This window comes from Chenopodium album, chromosome 17 (genome assembly GCF_948465745.1).
Source record: "Chenopodium album chromosome 17, dcCheAlbu1.1, whole genome shotgun sequence".
Classification (NCBI taxonomy): Eukaryota; Viridiplantae; Streptophyta; class Magnoliopsida; order Caryophyllales; family Amaranthaceae; genus Chenopodium; species Chenopodium album.
The window spans coordinates 50,508,426-50,526,777 of NC_137850.1; the positions used below are offsets into that span (position 1 = coordinate 50,508,426).

General features: G+C 35.3%; 3 protein-coding genes and 1 pseudogene across 5 annotated transcripts; 1 reads left to right on the plus strand and 3 right to left on the minus strand.

Moving 5' to 3' along the window:
- Positions 1–143: 143 nt before the first annotated feature.
- On the minus strand, positions 144–5,074 carry LOC145590131 (phosphoglycerate mutase-like protein 1). 2 transcript variants are annotated; one of them, XM_081646876.1, is made up of 11 exons: positions 4,913–5,074; positions 3,558–3,619; positions 3,313–3,420; positions 3,104–3,183; positions 2,348–2,510; positions 2,031–2,105; positions 1,864–1,952; positions 1,205–1,324; positions 713–757; positions 515–626; positions 144–419 (listed from the first exon to the last, which is right to left on the minus strand). In XM_081646876.1, exons 1-10 carry the CDS (start codon positions 5,058–5,060, stop codon positions 515–517), a joined length of 1,002 nt encoding a protein of 333 aa, XP_081503002.1. In that variant the 5' UTR covers positions 5,061–5,074; the 3' UTR covers positions 144–419. The 2 variants fall into 2 exon arrangements, with proteins under 2 accessions (XP_081503002.1, XP_081503003.1); XM_081646877.1 differs by lacking the exon at positions 4,913–5,074 and adding an exon at positions 4,839–4,905.
- An 873-nt stretch (positions 5,075–5,947) lies between these two features.
- On the plus strand, positions 5,948–9,936 carry LOC145590130 (protein trichome birefringence-like 12). Its single transcript, XM_081646875.1, has 4 exons — positions 5,948–6,669; positions 8,301–8,429; positions 8,736–8,985; positions 9,076–9,936. The coding sequence occupies exons 1-4, from the start codon at positions 6,107–6,109 to the stop codon at positions 9,352–9,354; spliced, it is 1,221 nt and encodes a 406-aa protein (XP_081503001.1). The 5' UTR covers positions 5,948–6,106; the 3' UTR covers positions 9,355–9,936.
- Positions 9,937–11,771: 1,835 nt separating this feature from the next.
- On the minus strand, positions 11,772–14,395 carry LOC145588451 (protein RMD5 homolog pseudogene; annotated as a pseudogene). Its single transcript, XR_014101595.1, has 2 exons — positions 14,282–14,395; positions 11,772–13,184 (listed from the first exon to the last, which is right to left on the minus strand). The product of XR_014101595.1 is annotated as a protein RMD5 homolog pseudogene (transcript).
- A 578-nt stretch (positions 14,396–14,973) lies between these two features.
- Positions 14,974–17,612, minus strand: LOC145588452 (uncharacterized). Its single transcript, XM_081645099.1, has 9 exons — positions 17,214–17,612; positions 16,920–17,069; positions 16,421–16,635; positions 16,263–16,333; positions 16,025–16,190; positions 15,775–15,940; positions 15,471–15,629; positions 15,175–15,263; positions 14,974–15,069 (listed from the first exon to the last, which is right to left on the minus strand). The coding sequence occupies exons 1-9, from the start codon at positions 17,449–17,451 to the stop codon at positions 14,974–14,976; spliced, it is 1,350 nt and encodes a 449-aa protein (XP_081501225.1). The 5' UTR covers positions 17,452–17,612.
- Between the last annotated feature and the right edge of the window lie 740 nt (positions 17,613–18,352).

Below are 18,352 nucleotides of genomic sequence, written 5' to 3' on the forward strand. Positions count from 1 at the left end.
TATAGATTTCAAAATAGATTAGCATAATGACTTGAAATTTGAGAACTAAATATTTGAAGTCTAAACATTTTTGATAAATTTGTACATTCTGAATTTACACCATGCCAATATAGTTCAAATTTGCAAATATGTCAACATAGCACTATCAAGAGAAAGATAAATTCAATCTTCATAGAATTAATATGCAGAATGCCTAAAACTCGCAACATCAGTTGAATATCCTTAAACACGTTAAATTAATAAAGGTGTCTCAAAGAACATTTCGTCATCATCAAACAGGCCCTTAAACTTCTTGGTATGAATTCCATGGTTCAGTGTTAGCAACCTTGAGTCTGCTACCTTTCCCAAAATTATATCGCTCAAATATCATCATAATCCCAACTTGTTGGACGAGAAGAATTCATGAACATCCAATAAATCTGGATTTAAAAAAAAAAAAAAAAAGAAGTTGAAATAGTAAGTTAGAAATGAAAATTATTTCATTGAAATCGGCAAAGATTGAGATAGTTCTTACTCAGCAATGATTGTTCTCCTTTTCATCAGCAACATCACTAGGAAGATCGGGTCCGTCTGGTATTTTACCGGGATAATTGGTGATTGGTGCATTAGAGTTGGACCCTATCATACTGAAAACCAAGCTATGTGGTTAGCTAAAGAACTAAATCTGAAATTGAAGAGTTGGAAATACCTCATAGTATTACAAAGAACTCACTTCCTATCAGCAAGGACAATTGAACGAAGCTCACAGTTTTTAAATCTGCAATACATAGATAATGTAATTTAGGTCTATTATCAACACCACCTATATAATAAGAGATCAGTTAGAAAGTGGCGAGAAAAGACAAAGCCAGACTTGGTGCTATGCAAGACAAAGCCATAGACTTGGTGCTATGCAAGACAAAGCCATAGACTTGGTGCTATGCATAGATGGGTAGATGTTTGAATGGACATTATCGAAAAGGAATTCTCTTCCTTGTACTTTCATGACTATCATGTAACAAATTTAACTGATGACTTAGCTCATAAAGAAACAATGATCAATTTCGAGCTAAATTGCACACGCCATAAGAATACAACTTGTGATGACAGCAAAAAGTTGGCCCAAGTGAGATTGTCACCGTCTATAATTGAAGCAAATCAGTATAGCCGATAATTGAAACATATTAGATTTAGTGGTGCAATAAAAGAAGCAGATGGCACACACCGTTTGCTTATTTCATCCTTCATCAGAGGGTGACAGTCATTTCCAAATTGACTCAGAGTGTGCATTAAAAAACCACTGTGAGTTACAACAGCTATTTCCTTCTCTTTCCTTGTCAATAACCTGTGTATGAAAATTGGAAAAAAAAAGAGTGCATTTGTTATGCAAAGAGCATAATATCTGAAAATAGAGTAAGTAACAATGATCTGAGAGAAATAAAATCTGTTCGATTTCAATCAATGCTAATCTGTCAAGATCTATGGCATGAAAAAGATGATAAGCATATATTGTCAAGGGCATAACAATATGCTAATGCTCATATGTATTCCTCTACTTATTATTGTGTTAGCTCATATAGTATGTATTCCTAGAGACCCAAACTAGCTATCATGTAAGCTCAAGTAACTCTTAAGTGCAGCAAACAGAATGCGAAGAAATCCAGAAGCCCAAACTATTCACATTATCTAGATGACAAATAAAATTCAAAATTAAATTAGAAAAAGACTGTACTGTGAGGGTCATGTTTTTTCACAGATTTTGCTTTTTTTACCTTCATTGGATGATATAGACATGCAACCCATGACTGGATCACTAGATGACAAATTCAGGATGCATGTTATTATTAAAGCAGCATAATAAAACATATTACTACATGTACAAACCAATTCATGAAATTCATTCCCCTAGCTGCAACTTCTGCTTTGGTTTCCCGAACATCAGCCTTCCATAATGTATCTTCATCGGTTTCTATCTGTAAGTATAGAAACATATCTAAGATTCTTTAGAGTCTGCTCTCCATCATATGTATTTGATTCTAAAGAGTGCTTGCCTGTGAAAAGTCAATAGCAGGGAAAAGACACTGATAATCATGAATATGTCTCCTCCTGTCACAAGGATGAACTCCCTGAAATTAGAATAATGAAATAGAGATGATCAGTGAATGCTCCTGTTTCTTTAGAGAAAGGAATATCTCTAAATAAAAGGCAACCATAGTAACCAAGCATATAAGGTTACAGAGTACAGTCGGTGTGGGTTGTGATATAAACAATGCAGAGAACATGAAAAGTTTTTAGAGTGTGAATAGTTTCAAAAGTGCAAATGGTGCAATATTTAGGGAGCAAAGTAAGTAATATCTAAAGAAGATACCAGATGCTCACGACAAAGCTCAACAGCCATAATAGGTGGGCAGTTTAGGCTTGAAATGGCAGAACGGTCACTGTTTCCAGCATTTGCCACCATCATTGGCAGCACATCCATCCCATCAGTATAGCCCTCACCACCAAAAACACCAACTGTTGTTTGCAAAGTCCTGCATACAATAAGAATCAGATTCTCACACAATCCATATGCATGATATGACTGTGTATACTGGCCCCTTTTTTTTTTTTTGCTAACTCCTAAAATGTTATTAAAAAAAAGCCTTCATTCCTAGCAGACTAATGGCTAAAATCAGGTCATCACGATAACAGAGCACAAGAGGTACAGGAATTATATAAGACAACTTAAGCTAAGACATACATAGACGAAATGCTTGTGTGACTCAGGCAACAAGATTGCAAGAACGGGCATTCATAAGATCATGACTATCCCTAAATTTTGGAACTACTTTACCCCCATCTTCTTCTTGTGCCTAATATTTAGGTTGTCCCCATAAGTAGAAATAAGGTAGCCAATTCTGACTAGATAAAGTACCAGTTGAATAAAATTGAACTTTATTTACCTTGGGAGAATAGGCAGGAAAAGGAAAAGAATGCCACAAGTAAAATCTAAGTAAACCTTATGCATATTTTGGTTAAAATAAAAAAAAATAAAAAAAAAATAAAAAAAAAACGTAGTATGCATTGTATATGATAGTAATTAATCACATGGCATCTTAAAGCAAAAAAGACACAAAAATATTACCTTAGCAAAGGGGAAGTTATGACTAATTCGACTTTATTGTAGAGGCCACAATCACGAACATGCCGGCGTAAATTATCAACCTGAATGAATAACAGAAGTATCATTGGTGTTTAGAAACAATATAAAATATAAATTCTCAAAACTAACAATTTTTTCGGTGTAACAAGTATACTCATTAATATAGGAGGCATACATGATACTGTTGTTACCTGCTGCCAACCTAATGGAGTCAAGGGGGCATCAAAATATTCAGGTTTCATATATGCCTTGTAATTCTTCTCGCCTTCTATATTGTGAAGTCCTTGTGCATGCCTCACCTAATTCATGGTGTACAAAACCACAAACAAAAAGCAAGAGAACATTCTTGACTTCACAAAGGCGAAAAAAATAGCATCCTTAAACCCATGATGGCATGATGAAGATTCGCATGTGTAAGAAAAATATAGGCACCAACCAGATGAATAACTTTGCAATGATGCAGTGGAAATACACTTGGACTGCTCACATTGTCCATGGCTGGAGAAAAGGTAGATCATGGTTAAGTGAATGAACAAGAGTTGAATCCCATGATAATCAATCAAAAGAGAAATGGGAAGAATAAAATAATAACATCAAGAGAAAAGGAAATAAATATCAACTGGCAGAACTGACAATTCTTATAGTTATACAAGTAGAACAAATTATTAAACAAAAGCCAGAATGTTACCACAAAGTAGAAGGCCTCGATCTTATCATTCATTATAGAGGAAGAGAGTTATAATTCATTATAGAGGAAGAGAGCTCAAGCTCACAGAACATGTGCTCAATATGATTCTAAAATTCAGCCAAATTAAAGAGAGCAACCAGCTTTCGACAGGCATTTTCCTACTTTATATCCAACGAAGTATTGATTGAATGAATATGCCAAGATAGCCAGTGGCCTAATATTTTGTTATATGTCCTACGCACACTACCAGCAAATCTAGCACCAACTTAGGGGGAATGAAAGTGCCTTGTGGATTGGCTTCCCTACCTATTGTTGTTCCATTAATTGAAATTTGAAAAAATATGCTCCTAGGTATGGACAGATGGTGCATCTAATAAGAGCCGTCTTTCTTTTGTTTGTTATAGTAAGCTAACAATCCAATCCATACAGATTATTGTCAAAAACATTTACTTCGTATTTTACATCTTTTTGGTTTGAAAGAAAGGCACAAAGGTCAGATAAGAATCGAACCCTCAATCTCTTAATTGGGGGCACAATGGCCCCAACTATTCGAGCATCTCTTGATTCTTAAATTTCAACAATCTGCTTGAAAAGAGTCCATACAAACTTTAAGTTGTCAAGTTAAGTCATGGAGCACTTTAGGAGTTAGTCTTGTGCATTAATTCACTTCCATTGTTTTCAATCTTGCACATTTATCACACCAAAAATGAGAAAGCGACATCTTTACTATTACAATCATTTCTTCCAATCAAACCTATTTTCAGCTCAAAAATACAAATAATTTGTAAAATAAACCTAATCAGCTTAATGCACATTGAATTAATCATCAACATCCCAGAACAATCCATTAAAGAAACCAAGAAATTAAACAACACCCAGTAATTAAATACCAAAAATACTAAAAACCCAACAGCAGAAACCATTTTAAATCACGAATCAGGGCAATCTACATATCTAAAACGAATGACCCAGGAACAAAGATTGGATTTTTATCAAAGTTAAGGTTAAAAAGAAGAAAAAATAGCTCACCAAAAATACAAAATCAAAAAAAAGATTGGATTTTTATCAAGAAAACAAGGTTAGGAAGAAAAAGAAAAGCTCACCAGAAGATAAAGAGAAACAACGGATTGATGGAAGAGAGGAGAGAGAAAATCGTGGACGAAGAATAGCCGCCAAAGAAATGGAAGAAGAATGTGATGGCCTTGTTGTACGAAAGAAAGGTGGTGGAAGAGTGATGGCAACAGTGGTCATGTCAATAATAATAATAAGTGGATTTTTTAATATAATTCCAAATACATTGGAATTTTGGATATTTGGATGGGTGGCCAATGAATTTTTGCTTTGTCTTCGTGTGATTGATGATTGGATTTTATTTGGGAAGAAAATTGAATTATTTCATTTGTGGTAATTATCTAGTTGGAAATTATAGTTTTTTTTTTTTTCGTTTGTTTGTTTGTTTTAGATTAAGAAATGGATAAGAAAATTTCTTTTCTAAGTAAATGATTTCCGAAATATAAGACGTCGTTTTAGATATTTTGTTGGTATATGTCACTGTAAACAACCAACATCAATAATGGTGTAATGTGATAGCTCTAGGAGGTTAGATTCATTAACATTGTCTCATAACTACTTTGAATTGAAACTATTACATAAACACATCCCATCATAAATTCAAGACTTTCGTATATGCGACCGATTAAAGGACGTATATGATCTCAGACAACCTTTTTATGACCTTAGAATGCCCCCCCTAACATTACTTGAGTTCCAACACCAAGTCTAAAAATATTTTGGAGTTGAAAAAAGTTAGAGGTTGAAGATCTAACTTGGGTAGTTTGAAACCATCTACCTTGCCTTCTAACTATCAATTATCAGCTTAAAAAAAACATATCTTGTCATTGACTCAAAACCTTCCTAAATCTTTATGTAGTCAATCAGTGGATTGTATATGATTTTATGAATTTAAGATATCCCTACTGCCATTGCTAATTGAGTTTTTGACATCGAGTTCAAAATTCTACATAAATGATTAAATTTCATGTAATACAATCTTCAATTTTTTCTTTCAAAAGCATTTTCGGACCTAACAAGGTTAGATAATCAAGATACTTTTCTAATGACCCGAGAGGCCGAGAGACCTATTTGGTGGTCAGAACCATGTAATCAGATTATTATGCCTTGTATAAGCCGAACCACCTCAATGTATAAATTGCTTTCCAAATTCATCATCTTTCCTTTACCTCCGCCATAACAGTGGCTGATCTCCTCCATTTTACGCCATTAATGAACGAATTTCAATGAAAATGCATCTAAAAAACTCCACAACTCTCTTCACATCTCTAATCTTCTCAACTCTCATCCTTCTTTACCTTTACTCTTCTCTCCTCTCTTTCTCCTCTCCCAAACAACTCCCAATTCCCCATTCTAAACCCGAATCCGTACAAAAAACCCACTTTACTTCTCTAAATCAATGCAATTTCTTCAAGGGGCGATGGGTATCCGACCCAAATCGAAAATCCATGTATGATGAAACTTGCCCATTTCACAGAAACGCCTGGAATTGCTTGAGAAACAGGAGAGAGAAAATGGGTATGATTAATTCTTGGAAATGGGTGCCTGAGAATTGCAGTTTGAATCAGATTGATCCATTAGGGTTTCTGGGTATGATGAGAAATAAGAATATTGGGTTTATTGGGGATTCTTTGAATGAGAATTTCTTGGTTGCCTTTTTGTGTATTTTGAGGGTTGCTGATAATGGTGCTAAGAAGTGGAAAAAGAAGGGTGCTTGGAGAGGTGCTTATTTCCCTAAGTTTAATGTCACTGTTGCTTATCATCGCGCTGTTTTGCTTGCTAAATACCAGTAAGATCATTTTTCATTTGAATATTTGATTACAATTTACAGGGTTTTTTTTTTTTTTTTTTTTTTTTTTTTTTTTTTTTTTTGGATTTTAGAAGTTACATTCTTTACAATATAGTTTTATACATGTATATGACAATTTTGTGATGCAAGAGTGATACTTTGATCAAATTGTATGATATGTTGATATCTTGTTTGGGTAGATGGATGCATAATTGATTCAAAGTTAATATCTTGAGATGTGGAACAAAATTTACTTAGTGATACTATTTGGAAGGTGATCAAGTGATATGTCCTAGGATGGTAGCATGGTGTATATCATAATGTCTTGGGCATGAACGTGCAAGGCTGAATTTTATTGGGATGTGAAGCTTCATTGTAAGTTAGGTGATTGGGAAGTATATTAGTTAATTGATGGAAGAAACTGTATGATATAGCATTAGAAACATATTAATTTTAGGGTTGACAATCTTAAGAAACTCTTAGATGTGCTAGAGTGGATATAAAGAATTGACGGGAACAAAGAATGCATGGCTTTTGAGGGCGGAAGTGGCCAGTAAATGGAATAATGTGATAACCAAGATTTGCTCATATGTATTATTTTCATTCTGAATCATCACAAGGCTCAAAATACTGGTTTAAATGAGGCCTTAATTGTGTTTACTAAAGTCTAGGATACAGTTGTAGCCTGCAGGAATTTGTTTATGGGATTATAGCTCATATAAGGTGACGTTTAGGAGTAAGGACTAATTCACAGTCTTGAGAGATAGCAGGATTCCTCTCTTATTAATTATAGCTTTCAGCTAACTATAGGCTGTATAGGATGCAGCTGGTGAACTTTGTCAGCAATAAGCCTTAGTTCACAAGCTGTTTCAGTAGAGAGCTGCTCTACTAGACTTAGCCAAATTCATCCATCAATTATTGATATGAATGGGGAGTAACTTAAACTACGCTCTAGGAGGTCTTGGATGTTATTGGTCTTTTGTGATGTTTTCCTTGCCATTGGTGTTTGTTATTGCCTACTGGCATTGCTAATTTAGGTCTTAAAGCTGTCTATTATGATCTATATGACATTGTGTTGGTAAAAGTCCTTTCATCTAGATGCTAGAAGTTTTTGTAATTTTTCATCCTCTATTGATAGAAATAGGGCTGGCATCTCATTATGTGGATCATGTGGTAATTTGTACATGTAGTAAATATTTTTTTATGCTTATTGTTATGTTACCTGCTGATTACAGCAGACTGTATACAGAACTCAAAACATCCTCTATACATATAAGTATATAACTGATATAAGATTTTGGATATATTATGCACTCTGACAGTTTATTGAACAAGAAAGTGAATGAGACTTAGGTAGTTGAGTTGAAAGTTGAAATTCCAACATAAAGGAAATGAGTGGAGAACTTTACAATCTTGAGACAGTTTGACTTGGATTATTCAAAGAAAAATTACTTAAGCTGTTGGACTTGAATTTCTCTCTTTCTTTTGATTATCGCTTTTCTTATCTGATCTAATTCAAATTTCTGCCTAATTTAACTGTTAAAAGCACATTTTTGGGTTGTGGTGAATTGTTTCTAATATTGACATTTTTGCAAAACGTAACCTGATTGTGTATGTGTAACTGAGTATAGGTGGCAGCCAAAAGAGTCTGACCAGGATGGATTAAAAGGCATATATAGAGTGGACGTTGATGTTCCTGCAGATGAATGGGTCCAGATCACCAAATTTTATGATGTCCTCGTCTTTAACACTGGCCATTGGTAATCTTATGTTTTCTTGGCCATTTACATTTCGTTAAGTTATAAATGAGTTAAGGCACACTGATTTGGTGCTATCAAAGTTATAGACTTATAGTACATGCAGATAGTAACTATTCTCAATACATACCTGTTTGGGGGGATCAGTTTAGATCCCTGTTTTCCTATTGTAACATCATAGAAAATAATGTGAGGCTGTTTTATAAATCAGCTTTGTTACACTATTTATTTGGTTTCCTTTTTGTTTCTTCACTTTTGTTAAGTCACTTCTTAACATGGTTTATATTCAAACAATTTTGTGCTGATTAGGTGGGGCCCTCATAAATTCCCAAAAGAGACGCCACTTGTGTTCTGTCAAAATGGAAGGCCTATTCTTCCTTCCCTTGATTTTCAGGATGGGCTTAAAGTTGTCTTGAAAAGTATGATATCATACATAGAAAAGGAAGTTCCTAGCACTAAACTCAAACTTTGGCGGATGCAGTCACCAAGGCACTTTTTCGGTGGAGAGTGGAATCAAAACGGCAGTTGCTTGTTTGATGAACCCCTTGAAGAACCTCAGGTTTGGACTGCTTTAGGCTTTCTTTTTCCAGTTGCTCTTGTTGATTCATTTCACTTTACCTTGAATTCGAAAGAACTAATTCCCATGTAGCTTGATTTGTGGTTTGATCCTGTCAACAATGGAGTCAACAAAGAAGCAAGAGAGCTTAATCAAGTGATTGATGAGGCATTACAAGGAAGCAACATTCAAAAGCTTGACTTGAGTCATCTGAGTGAGTACCGAGCAGATGCTCATCCGGCAATATGGCTTGGAAAGAAGGATGCCGTTGCAGTTTGGGGCCAAGATTGTATGCATTGGTGTCTTCCTGGTCTTCCTGACACTTGGGTTGATATATTATCAGAATTGATTCGCTATAATTTTGGGGACTGAGTAGTCAATGTGAATAGAATTTGAACCATTTTTGCAAGATAAGAAATCAGAAATCCCGTTTTCTTATGGTCTGAAAGGGGATTTGCTGTTCAAGACTAGTTTAGATGACTCCCCTTGAAATATGTGTTGATATCCGATGCTTACAATCTCAGGCGAGTTCAAGGTTCACCGAACAGGATTTTGATTATGTTGTGGACCTGTTTCATCTGATTGTGAAAGCTCAATAATCGATTTCATCTGCTGAAGTTTAATATGTTGGGCTAAAAGGCTTCGTTATTCATTTCAGATTTCACATATTCACACAACAGTTCTATGGAAGATTAGGTTAAGTTTGCTGGACAACCTTGGCTATGCTGTTGCAAGAGACCTTATAGCTGTAAAGCCTGTAATAGAACATAAGTCCTAGATGATTTATAGGCCTAATTCATTCATTTATACATATGTTCGTAATATTACTCTGAAAGTGTAGAGGATTTCTTTTTCGGTTTGTTCCAATTTGTTTAAAGCTAAATTTCTGTAGGCAACAACAATACAATATTGTAATGGATTGGTGAGACTTCAGAAACTTCTAATGTTATCACAGATTCACAGTGATAAATTTTTATTTCTTTTCTTTTTTCTGAAGATTGGCAACAGCATCTTGTTCTATGTTAAACACCTTCCTTTCCAATTTTCTGTTGATGTTTTGGTTTATGTCGATGATAGATTAACAACCTATGGCTATTAAGTTCAATCAGCACCAGTAAAACGAGTTTAAACAAATTTAAATAAGTTCTCATGGAAAATTTCCAACGAGGGTTATAGGTTAAAATAATGAAGTGTAAAGCCTCTAATACGATTTTATTATCTGACACATGAGAATCAGCTTAATCCAATCCAAAATCAATTTTTTTTACCTAAAATTCAGCTCGAAAGTTGAAACTAACCTAATTGACTCTGTAAAAAAAAAAATTGTTGTCAATAGGTCATTATCATATTCTGCCAATTATAACACCACCATCTAAGCAAGTCACTCATTCATCGTAATCCAAACTCAAGAAAAAACTCGAAACCTTGGGGAAAAAAAATTAGTAAAAATCATGTCTTTCTCCATTAGAACACCTTCCTTTCTTCCTCTCCCCAATTTCAGAAACCCTCTAAAACCCTCAACAAATCCTCTTTCTCTCTCCTTCTACCCTCAATCTCAAACCTTCCTCTGTTTCAGCAAAGGAGACAACCCAAATAAACTCAACAAAATCAGTGATTCAGACTTAGCTTCAGACTTTGCTGCAGAAGTCAATAAGCTAAATACACAGTCAAAGGAGAGAGAAAATGCTATGAAGATAAGCAAACAGCTGCTTTTCTCTGACCTCTGCAACTACCTTGATATGAACCCAGATGATGTCATGAACAAATGGAGGAATTTGAGCCCAGATGATAAATTGGGTTTGGTTAAAGGGTTTGTTTCTGATTGGGGTTTGAATTTTCATCCATTATCACCTAAATCTGTTAAGGATTTGGTTGAAGAATTTGTGATGAATGATTCAAAGGAGAATGAAAGTTCAGATTTTTGTCAGAAAGATGATTTTGAATCTAGTAATTCTGATGTATTTTTTCCTACTTTGAAGAAATTAATCACGGGGTTTTCCCCTTATAATTAGTGTTATTGGAGGAATTGTTTGATTTTTGGGGATTATTTCTCTATTTGTGTAGTTTGATTATCCTCGACTTATTGAATATGTTGATTATGAAGTATGAACAATGCTTCCCTTTAATTGGAGCTATTTTTGCAGATTTCTCTTGAATTTTAGATTTCTCTGTTTCATACAAATATTGTTACTATTTATGGAGTCTACTTTTTAGTTTGAAACATTCCATTAAATATGCTAATGTCAATTCATTTGGTCGAACTCGATTAGGATTATGTTCATATTGCTTATACTTAACTTTACATTGTAGCAAGTTTACTATGAAGTATACTAAATGATAAAACTTTACATTGTAGCAAGTTCAAAGAGTGTTAGGTACTCCCTCCGAGTCTCCGACCTATGTCTTTTACCCAAAATTAGCTCTCACGTGATTAAACGGGCAATTTTAGTGGGATGGGAGGGGTATTCACCCGATTTGCCTAACTTGTTTTGGCTCAGGCTATGTGAAGGGGGAGGGCCGGGGGGGGGGGGGGGGGGGGGGTGAGGTTGATAATGATGTAAACTCCATCGATCTTTCTAGCTTAGCAGCGTACTAGTGAAAGACTTGGTGTGTTTTTAACAGTGAAATCTCAACAACTAACTTCAACAAATGCCTTGATGAAAAATTAAAATCGTTGAACACCTTAACAATTCTGAATACATCAGACCCTTCCCATTAACTTTGAATTATACTTCGTACTTCGGTGGCCTCAAAAGGCTTTCACTGTGCATCAACTGAGTCCAACCATAGGAATATCACTTCCTTCACTATTTACACAAAAATATAAGCATTGACAAATATTATACTGTACCTCAGAAATGTAACTTCAAAACATACCAACTGGGCTGTGAATTTGTTACTAGCTTTATATAATGAGAATTACTACTTGATAAATACAAATACTCTAATCCTGAGATATCTGTTCTCTGAATCTCTACGCACGAGACAACTGTAACTAAAAGGGACTATACAATCATCATGGGAGATGCAGTTGCCTGCATTGTGCAACTGCTATATTATCACGGGGGCACCAAGGGCATTTAAAGGTCCTGCTGTTATTCTTGAAGATACTCATTACTGATTGCCGACACAGCACATGTCCACAAGGCAGCAACATGGGGGGATTTTCTGGAGTTCCTTGATCCCTAGTCACTGGGCATATGAATGTCGAATGGAATTGAAAACCCTTTCCAAGATCCACAGGAAATGGAAGCTCCTCCATCCCTTGCCAATCCTGTTTCACAGCCTTCAGATTCACAAGCTTCAAGAGAATAGGCAATGCTTCAGATCCTGCTTCTACACCCACCGCCAATGGTGGACGACAAGAACGGCCTATCAGCACACAGAACTGCTGCGATAGTTCATCAGCCAACTCTTTCCAATTAGTCATGGCCAACTTTTCCCAATAAGGACATTTATCAAGCTTTCCTATCCATAAAAGACAGGCCATGAGTTTTTTAACCTCATCCATATGCAAAGTAGCCAAAGGAGCAAGGTTGCTTCTGGCATAATTCAGGGCATCAGTTTGGCTCCCCTGCTTCAGTAATTCCACATATCGCACCTGATGAAGTTTCAGCTCAAGACTTGAACCATTTTCTCTGAGCTTTTCATGGTTGGCAGAGACCCAGTTAAAGGCAGGTTGCAAATTCTCAATGTGAAGAGCCTCCAGAATCTGGGACATTTCAAAAAACTGAGATCGTAGCACATTAACTTCTGGGATAACTGCCTCTTTACTTAAACAGTCTCCAATATCAAACAGGCCTTTGAAAAAGAGATGATCTATGATAATCTGATTGATTGTCTGAACATCAAAGTCAATCTTTCTGTTCCCCTTTGATATATCAGGATTCAGTACTTTCTCAAGGAGCTTCTGCGACTTGTTGAGATGTAAGTTCAGCTCTTTCTGTGAGTTTTCCAGCTCCTTTTCTGAGCCATAATCAGAAAGCTTGGACTTCAGATCCCTCAAAATGGATTTAGGATCCTCTGGAACGGTAAGGTTTTGATCTGATTGCACTCTTGATAAAGCATGCTCAAGTTCATGGTTGATAGTATCAACCACTTCATGACACTTGGAAGATGATAATTTTCGCTTCTTTACCACGTGCTCAAAAGATCCTTTGATTTTATTCAGCTCCATAATGTACAAGCAAATGCACTAGCGCCTGCAACCAAAATAAAGTTCTGGGGAGTTGTAGCAATTACATATCACAAAGGTGTTAAGTCACTTTTCTTGCCAGGCAACCAGAGTATTTGAAGAAAACTAAAGAAGGGATTAATTGTACATGTTAGTCTTTCAGCAATGCACATAGTCAGAAGCAAGCAAGTCCGGCTATCTAGTGCATATATAAAGGAACTACCTAGTGAACACACAGCCAATTGGTTCAGAGTTCAGAACTGAGATAAAGCATTCATGGGGATACATTACACTTAGACGCTCAATTTCTGCACATTTCCATTTGTTCTCGAAGAGGTTCGAAGATCACATACGACTTTGAGATCCTGAAGCACAATACTATAAGTGATGTGATGATCAGGAAATGGGATATCCCAATCTATAAGTGTTTTCCACTAAATTTACTATGTTTGAGTAATTTCCTCTAAAAGAAATAGATAAGCTAAACAAATGCCAACAAAAAAACCCACCCAATTTAAGCTGGCAAGAGACGAATACGAATCAGACGATCATACGAATGAAGTAAAGCACTCTTTTTTATTACAATTTCTATGATGCAGTCAGAGCTTAGAAATCATCAGCAACATTAAAACTAGCATGATAATGATAGAGATTTTCCATAAAAACGATACAAAATTAGAACTGGTTATAAATAGGGGAATCGACTCAAACTACAAGAAATTAGGGTTTAAACAATGACTAAAAAAGGGTTAATTTACCTGGAAATCACCCGTAAATAATAAGAATTTCCATGTTAAAATTGCATTTTATTACAATTGAACGACATAATTTGATCACAAAAAAATATCTACAACGAAAAGAATTAACAAACATGGTACAATTCATCAACGTTACAAACAAAATAATTAACGAGACTCAAACAAAAAACGATAACAAAGAATAATCTGGAAAACCTATAATCAAATTCCCAGAATTTCCATGTTCAATATCGCAGCAATTACAAAAATACAATGAAAATGGAGAAATTACAAAGGATGTCTAAAACCATGGAATTGTGAAAATTAATCGAAGCAAAAGAATTGCAGAAATTAATCGAAAAAGCGAAAGAATTGAGGGAAAATTTACCCTAGAAGTGAATGAATTTCCGCCAATTTGGTGTTCAGTCTCTCTCCTCAGTCAGGAGCAAAGAGCGTATTGTGCGAAACGGAGTTGTTGTTAAACTTGTAAAATGGTTGTTTTACGGCGTCGTTTGCTTTTTAGCACTGTTTTTATTTTATTTTTTTACGAGGACATTTAAGGCGGTCAAAAGTTGACACGACACGATAATTCGACAGAAACCTGACACGAAATAAGTGGGTTTGGATCAAATATTCTCGACCCATTTACATAATTAGGTCGACACGAAATTAAACGGATAAGGTGTATTTTTTCCTTTTATATTATATTCTTCTTTATGTGATGTAGATATTATTTCTAGCTATGTTGGTAATAAGTGTGATCTTCATTTAATGAGGTTCGGTGATTAAATTAAACCTCACCTTTGACCTTTGTAATGTAGGTTTAATTAGTGATGTTTCGTAAAATAATCAAAATTAATTGAAGAGAACAAGGTCCGATGGAAATAAGAGAAGTATATGATTCTTGACAGAAGTCACATAATAATACATCAGGAGCAAATTCTCAGAACTGTTATATATACTGATACATGCCCTTTAAAAACAGACTTTTATAAGAAAGATCCCAACATAATCAGCTCATTTTCATGCAAAATCAAGAACATTCTTGGATTTTGGATACGAAGCGAAAACTATGTTAGTTCAACAGCATCGGCCTTCCACAGCAAAAGGCGTAGGATCAAGTTTCAAGGAATTTCCCAGTACCATATCTGCAATCAGTTCAGCTGTACCAAGAGCCTGAACATAACATAAAAGTCAGTTTATCTACCAAAAATTTACATAATCTGATGTATTTTTCAGTTTCCATAATTCTTACAAAAAAAAAAAAAAACAGTAATTTACCATGCTGATTCCTCCACCTTCATGTCCGGTTGCAAGGTAGACATTCGGCATGGAAGAAATAGGCCCAATGACCGGCTTTCCATCAGGCACTTCATTCATATGTCATAGCAAAAATATGTTTTAGGCACTTTTATATACGGCGTATGAAACAGAAATTACTGATATTATATAAACTGTCTCTCGTTCCATAATAACAAGCTAAGGATAGTTATATTAAGCTAGGAAGGAACTCATATATGTGGCCTATTATCTAGGGACGGAGTGAGTCTTTTTGTTCTTTACAGTTAGGAACTTACTGTAAGGGCGAAACCCTGTCCTAACTTTCATTTCTTGGCTTAAACTTTCAAGGGAGAAGTTTCTCAAAGCAGGGAAAAACTCTTGGCTGCGCTTCCATATCTGCTCAACAATGTGCATATCCAGGTCTCCATTAAATCCAACAAACTGTCTGCTACTCCCTAAAATATATCGATGACAGTGAGATCGAACATATCTATTATTAGTTTTCAGTTCAATGGCATGTACTTGCAACATTTCAATAGTGTACATTATTCTCGGGACAATTATGTATCACGGAGTACAACTTAAGGAGTAAGTTTATACCGACAAGAAGATTTCCCTTTGCATCAATTGTTGCTGCCATTGAAACATCAGTTGATTTGCTGCTATTTTCAGTTGATGATTTTTGATAATTAACATAGCTAGCTTCAATAGTTGCATGATTGAGTCTAAGGATAGACTTGAAATTCTCAAAAACAAGTAGATAACCCTGCAAAAATCAACAAAGCAAAAAGGCGCTCATCTCTAGGCTACGCATTTTACTTGGTTAATAAGCTTATAGTGATTTATTTACCTTCCTAGGCTGTACTGGAACGTTAATCGTGACATTAAGATCTCTAGTTAATTTCTGCATCAATGATCCAGTCCAAGAACCAGCTGCAACAACAACAGCTTCCTTGGCACGCAAAACGTTATTGTTACTAGTCTTAACAGCATCAATCTTTCCATCCTGGCTAGATCTGCATAAAGATGATCAGTCTGACAGTATCATTCCATCCTTATAATCTAATTTCGAGAAGAAAAACTCTCACCTTATCAAACATACAGCAGGATCATTATAAAACTCGGCATATCTATTATGTGGTATGAAGTGTTTGTTGTCCTAATGAAATCATACCAAATTAGTAGGCAAATTGAAAGCTAGATTGAATTGCCTAGAAGCACAAGTGTGTATTTTTTTAAAATGAACCTTTTCGATCAGAGAAACTGCGCTATGCACATCTATTTGTGCATCATCTGGCAGAAAGGCAGCACAACCTTCAGGACCAACAGCAAGTTCTGGTTCATTCAGCTGTAGGTTACTGCCAGACCAGTATTCTGCTCTCAGTCCTGCATTAGATAGCTGCTGCACCCTTTTCTTCAGTTGTTCGGCTTCTTCTTTGGTTCTACCAACTAACACACTGCCTGATTAAAACAGAACAGCATGAAATCACTAAATCTCCTTCAACTGATCATCTCAGACATGTTATGTTACTAATCACACCATTACACCAATTCTATAACATTAGATCCATTTTTCCAATCATCTGAACTCGCTATCAGCTCAGCCTTGCAGTGTACATCATAACCACATGAGATGACATTATTCCAAATAGAACTAGTACAAATTCTGTACATGATGCTGAATGCACTAAAATTTTACCGCGAGTGAACTAATTTTCAGTAAATCAGAAATCTTTAACAATGACCTGTTTTCTTCCATCCTACTGATTGCAGAGGACTAATGCCTTGATCTTGTAAGTTGTCGACAAACATCTGCCACAATTGTTGGCTTCTTATAGCCAGATCCCACAGAGGAGTTCCCGGTGTTTTATGTATCATACATAAGTAGCCCTGCCCTACAATTAGTCAATATTAAAAATTTTGAATGAAGTATTGTCACATGAGTATATCCTTCAAGATTATAAAACTATCTAATAAGAAAAAACAGTGATCAAAGTTCGGTCTTCAAGACCGTGCAAAGAGTACTAGTTAACACATACCAGCACCGGTTGCACCAGAAGAGAGAGGAGTGGAAGCATCAACAATGGCAACAGATAGGCAAGAATGAAGTAGAAAGTGCCTTGCAATGCTCAAGCCTATTATCCCAGCTCCTACTATAACAACGTCGTATGTATGGTTGCACTCTGAAGCCGAGGCACCAATATTTGGAGTATCATTGTTGGATGCAGTTTCAGCCATTGATGTTAGAATGAAGCTGCTAAATTCCACAGGAATCATTCACAAATAGATACTTTGCTTAGTGTAGAGTTGTTTATTACTAGTAGCATTATTTTAATATCGAAAAATTGATTCTTGGATGCCATTACAGATGCTTTGGATGTAATAATAATATTGATAATATTTGATTAAACAAAAGATCATTGACCTGAAAAAAAATATTCCAACTACACCTAGATCTTTTCATCAGAAATAATAAGATATGATATACAAAGTACATGAAGAACAATCTATAGTTGTTAGTTCTAACTTCTAAACACAATTTCATGTATTATGTACCTTAAGAGATGGGACTAATTGATCCCTGAGAAAAAATAATAGCACAACACAATTACATCATAATATTTCAGAAGCAAATTCTCATAAATCTTAACAGTGATAATACTCGAAACATTAGGCTTGTTATGTAGCAGATAAGCACAGGAAGCTATATGAACCAAAAATTGTTACATTTGGTAGAAACAAGACTGCCTTAAACCTATCTTTAACTTCCATTTCTTGAGTGACACGCAATGCACGAGTACTCTCTCATACTAGCAAGTATAATCAACCTGCATTCCTCTGTGATGCATGAGAGTACAGTAAGTTTTTTCCCTTAATACTTCCTCTTACTTTTAAAAATGCAACACTTTTCATTACACGCTCTAATCATTTATGTGAGTATTATCTTTTATTATGAATATATGTAAATTTTATAAAAATTTGATATATTAATAGGGTATTTCATAGGCAGATGGGCCCTAGTAAAAGCCTGAGCAGCACGTGCCTAACCTTTTTTTTCAAAAGAATGTTACTAAACAAGTATAATTGACCATCAGTAGTGTCCTACCAATTTTGTAATTCTATATCCGCCTCATAAAGTCATAAGTTATTAATTAGTTTTTTTTTTTTTTTTTTTCTT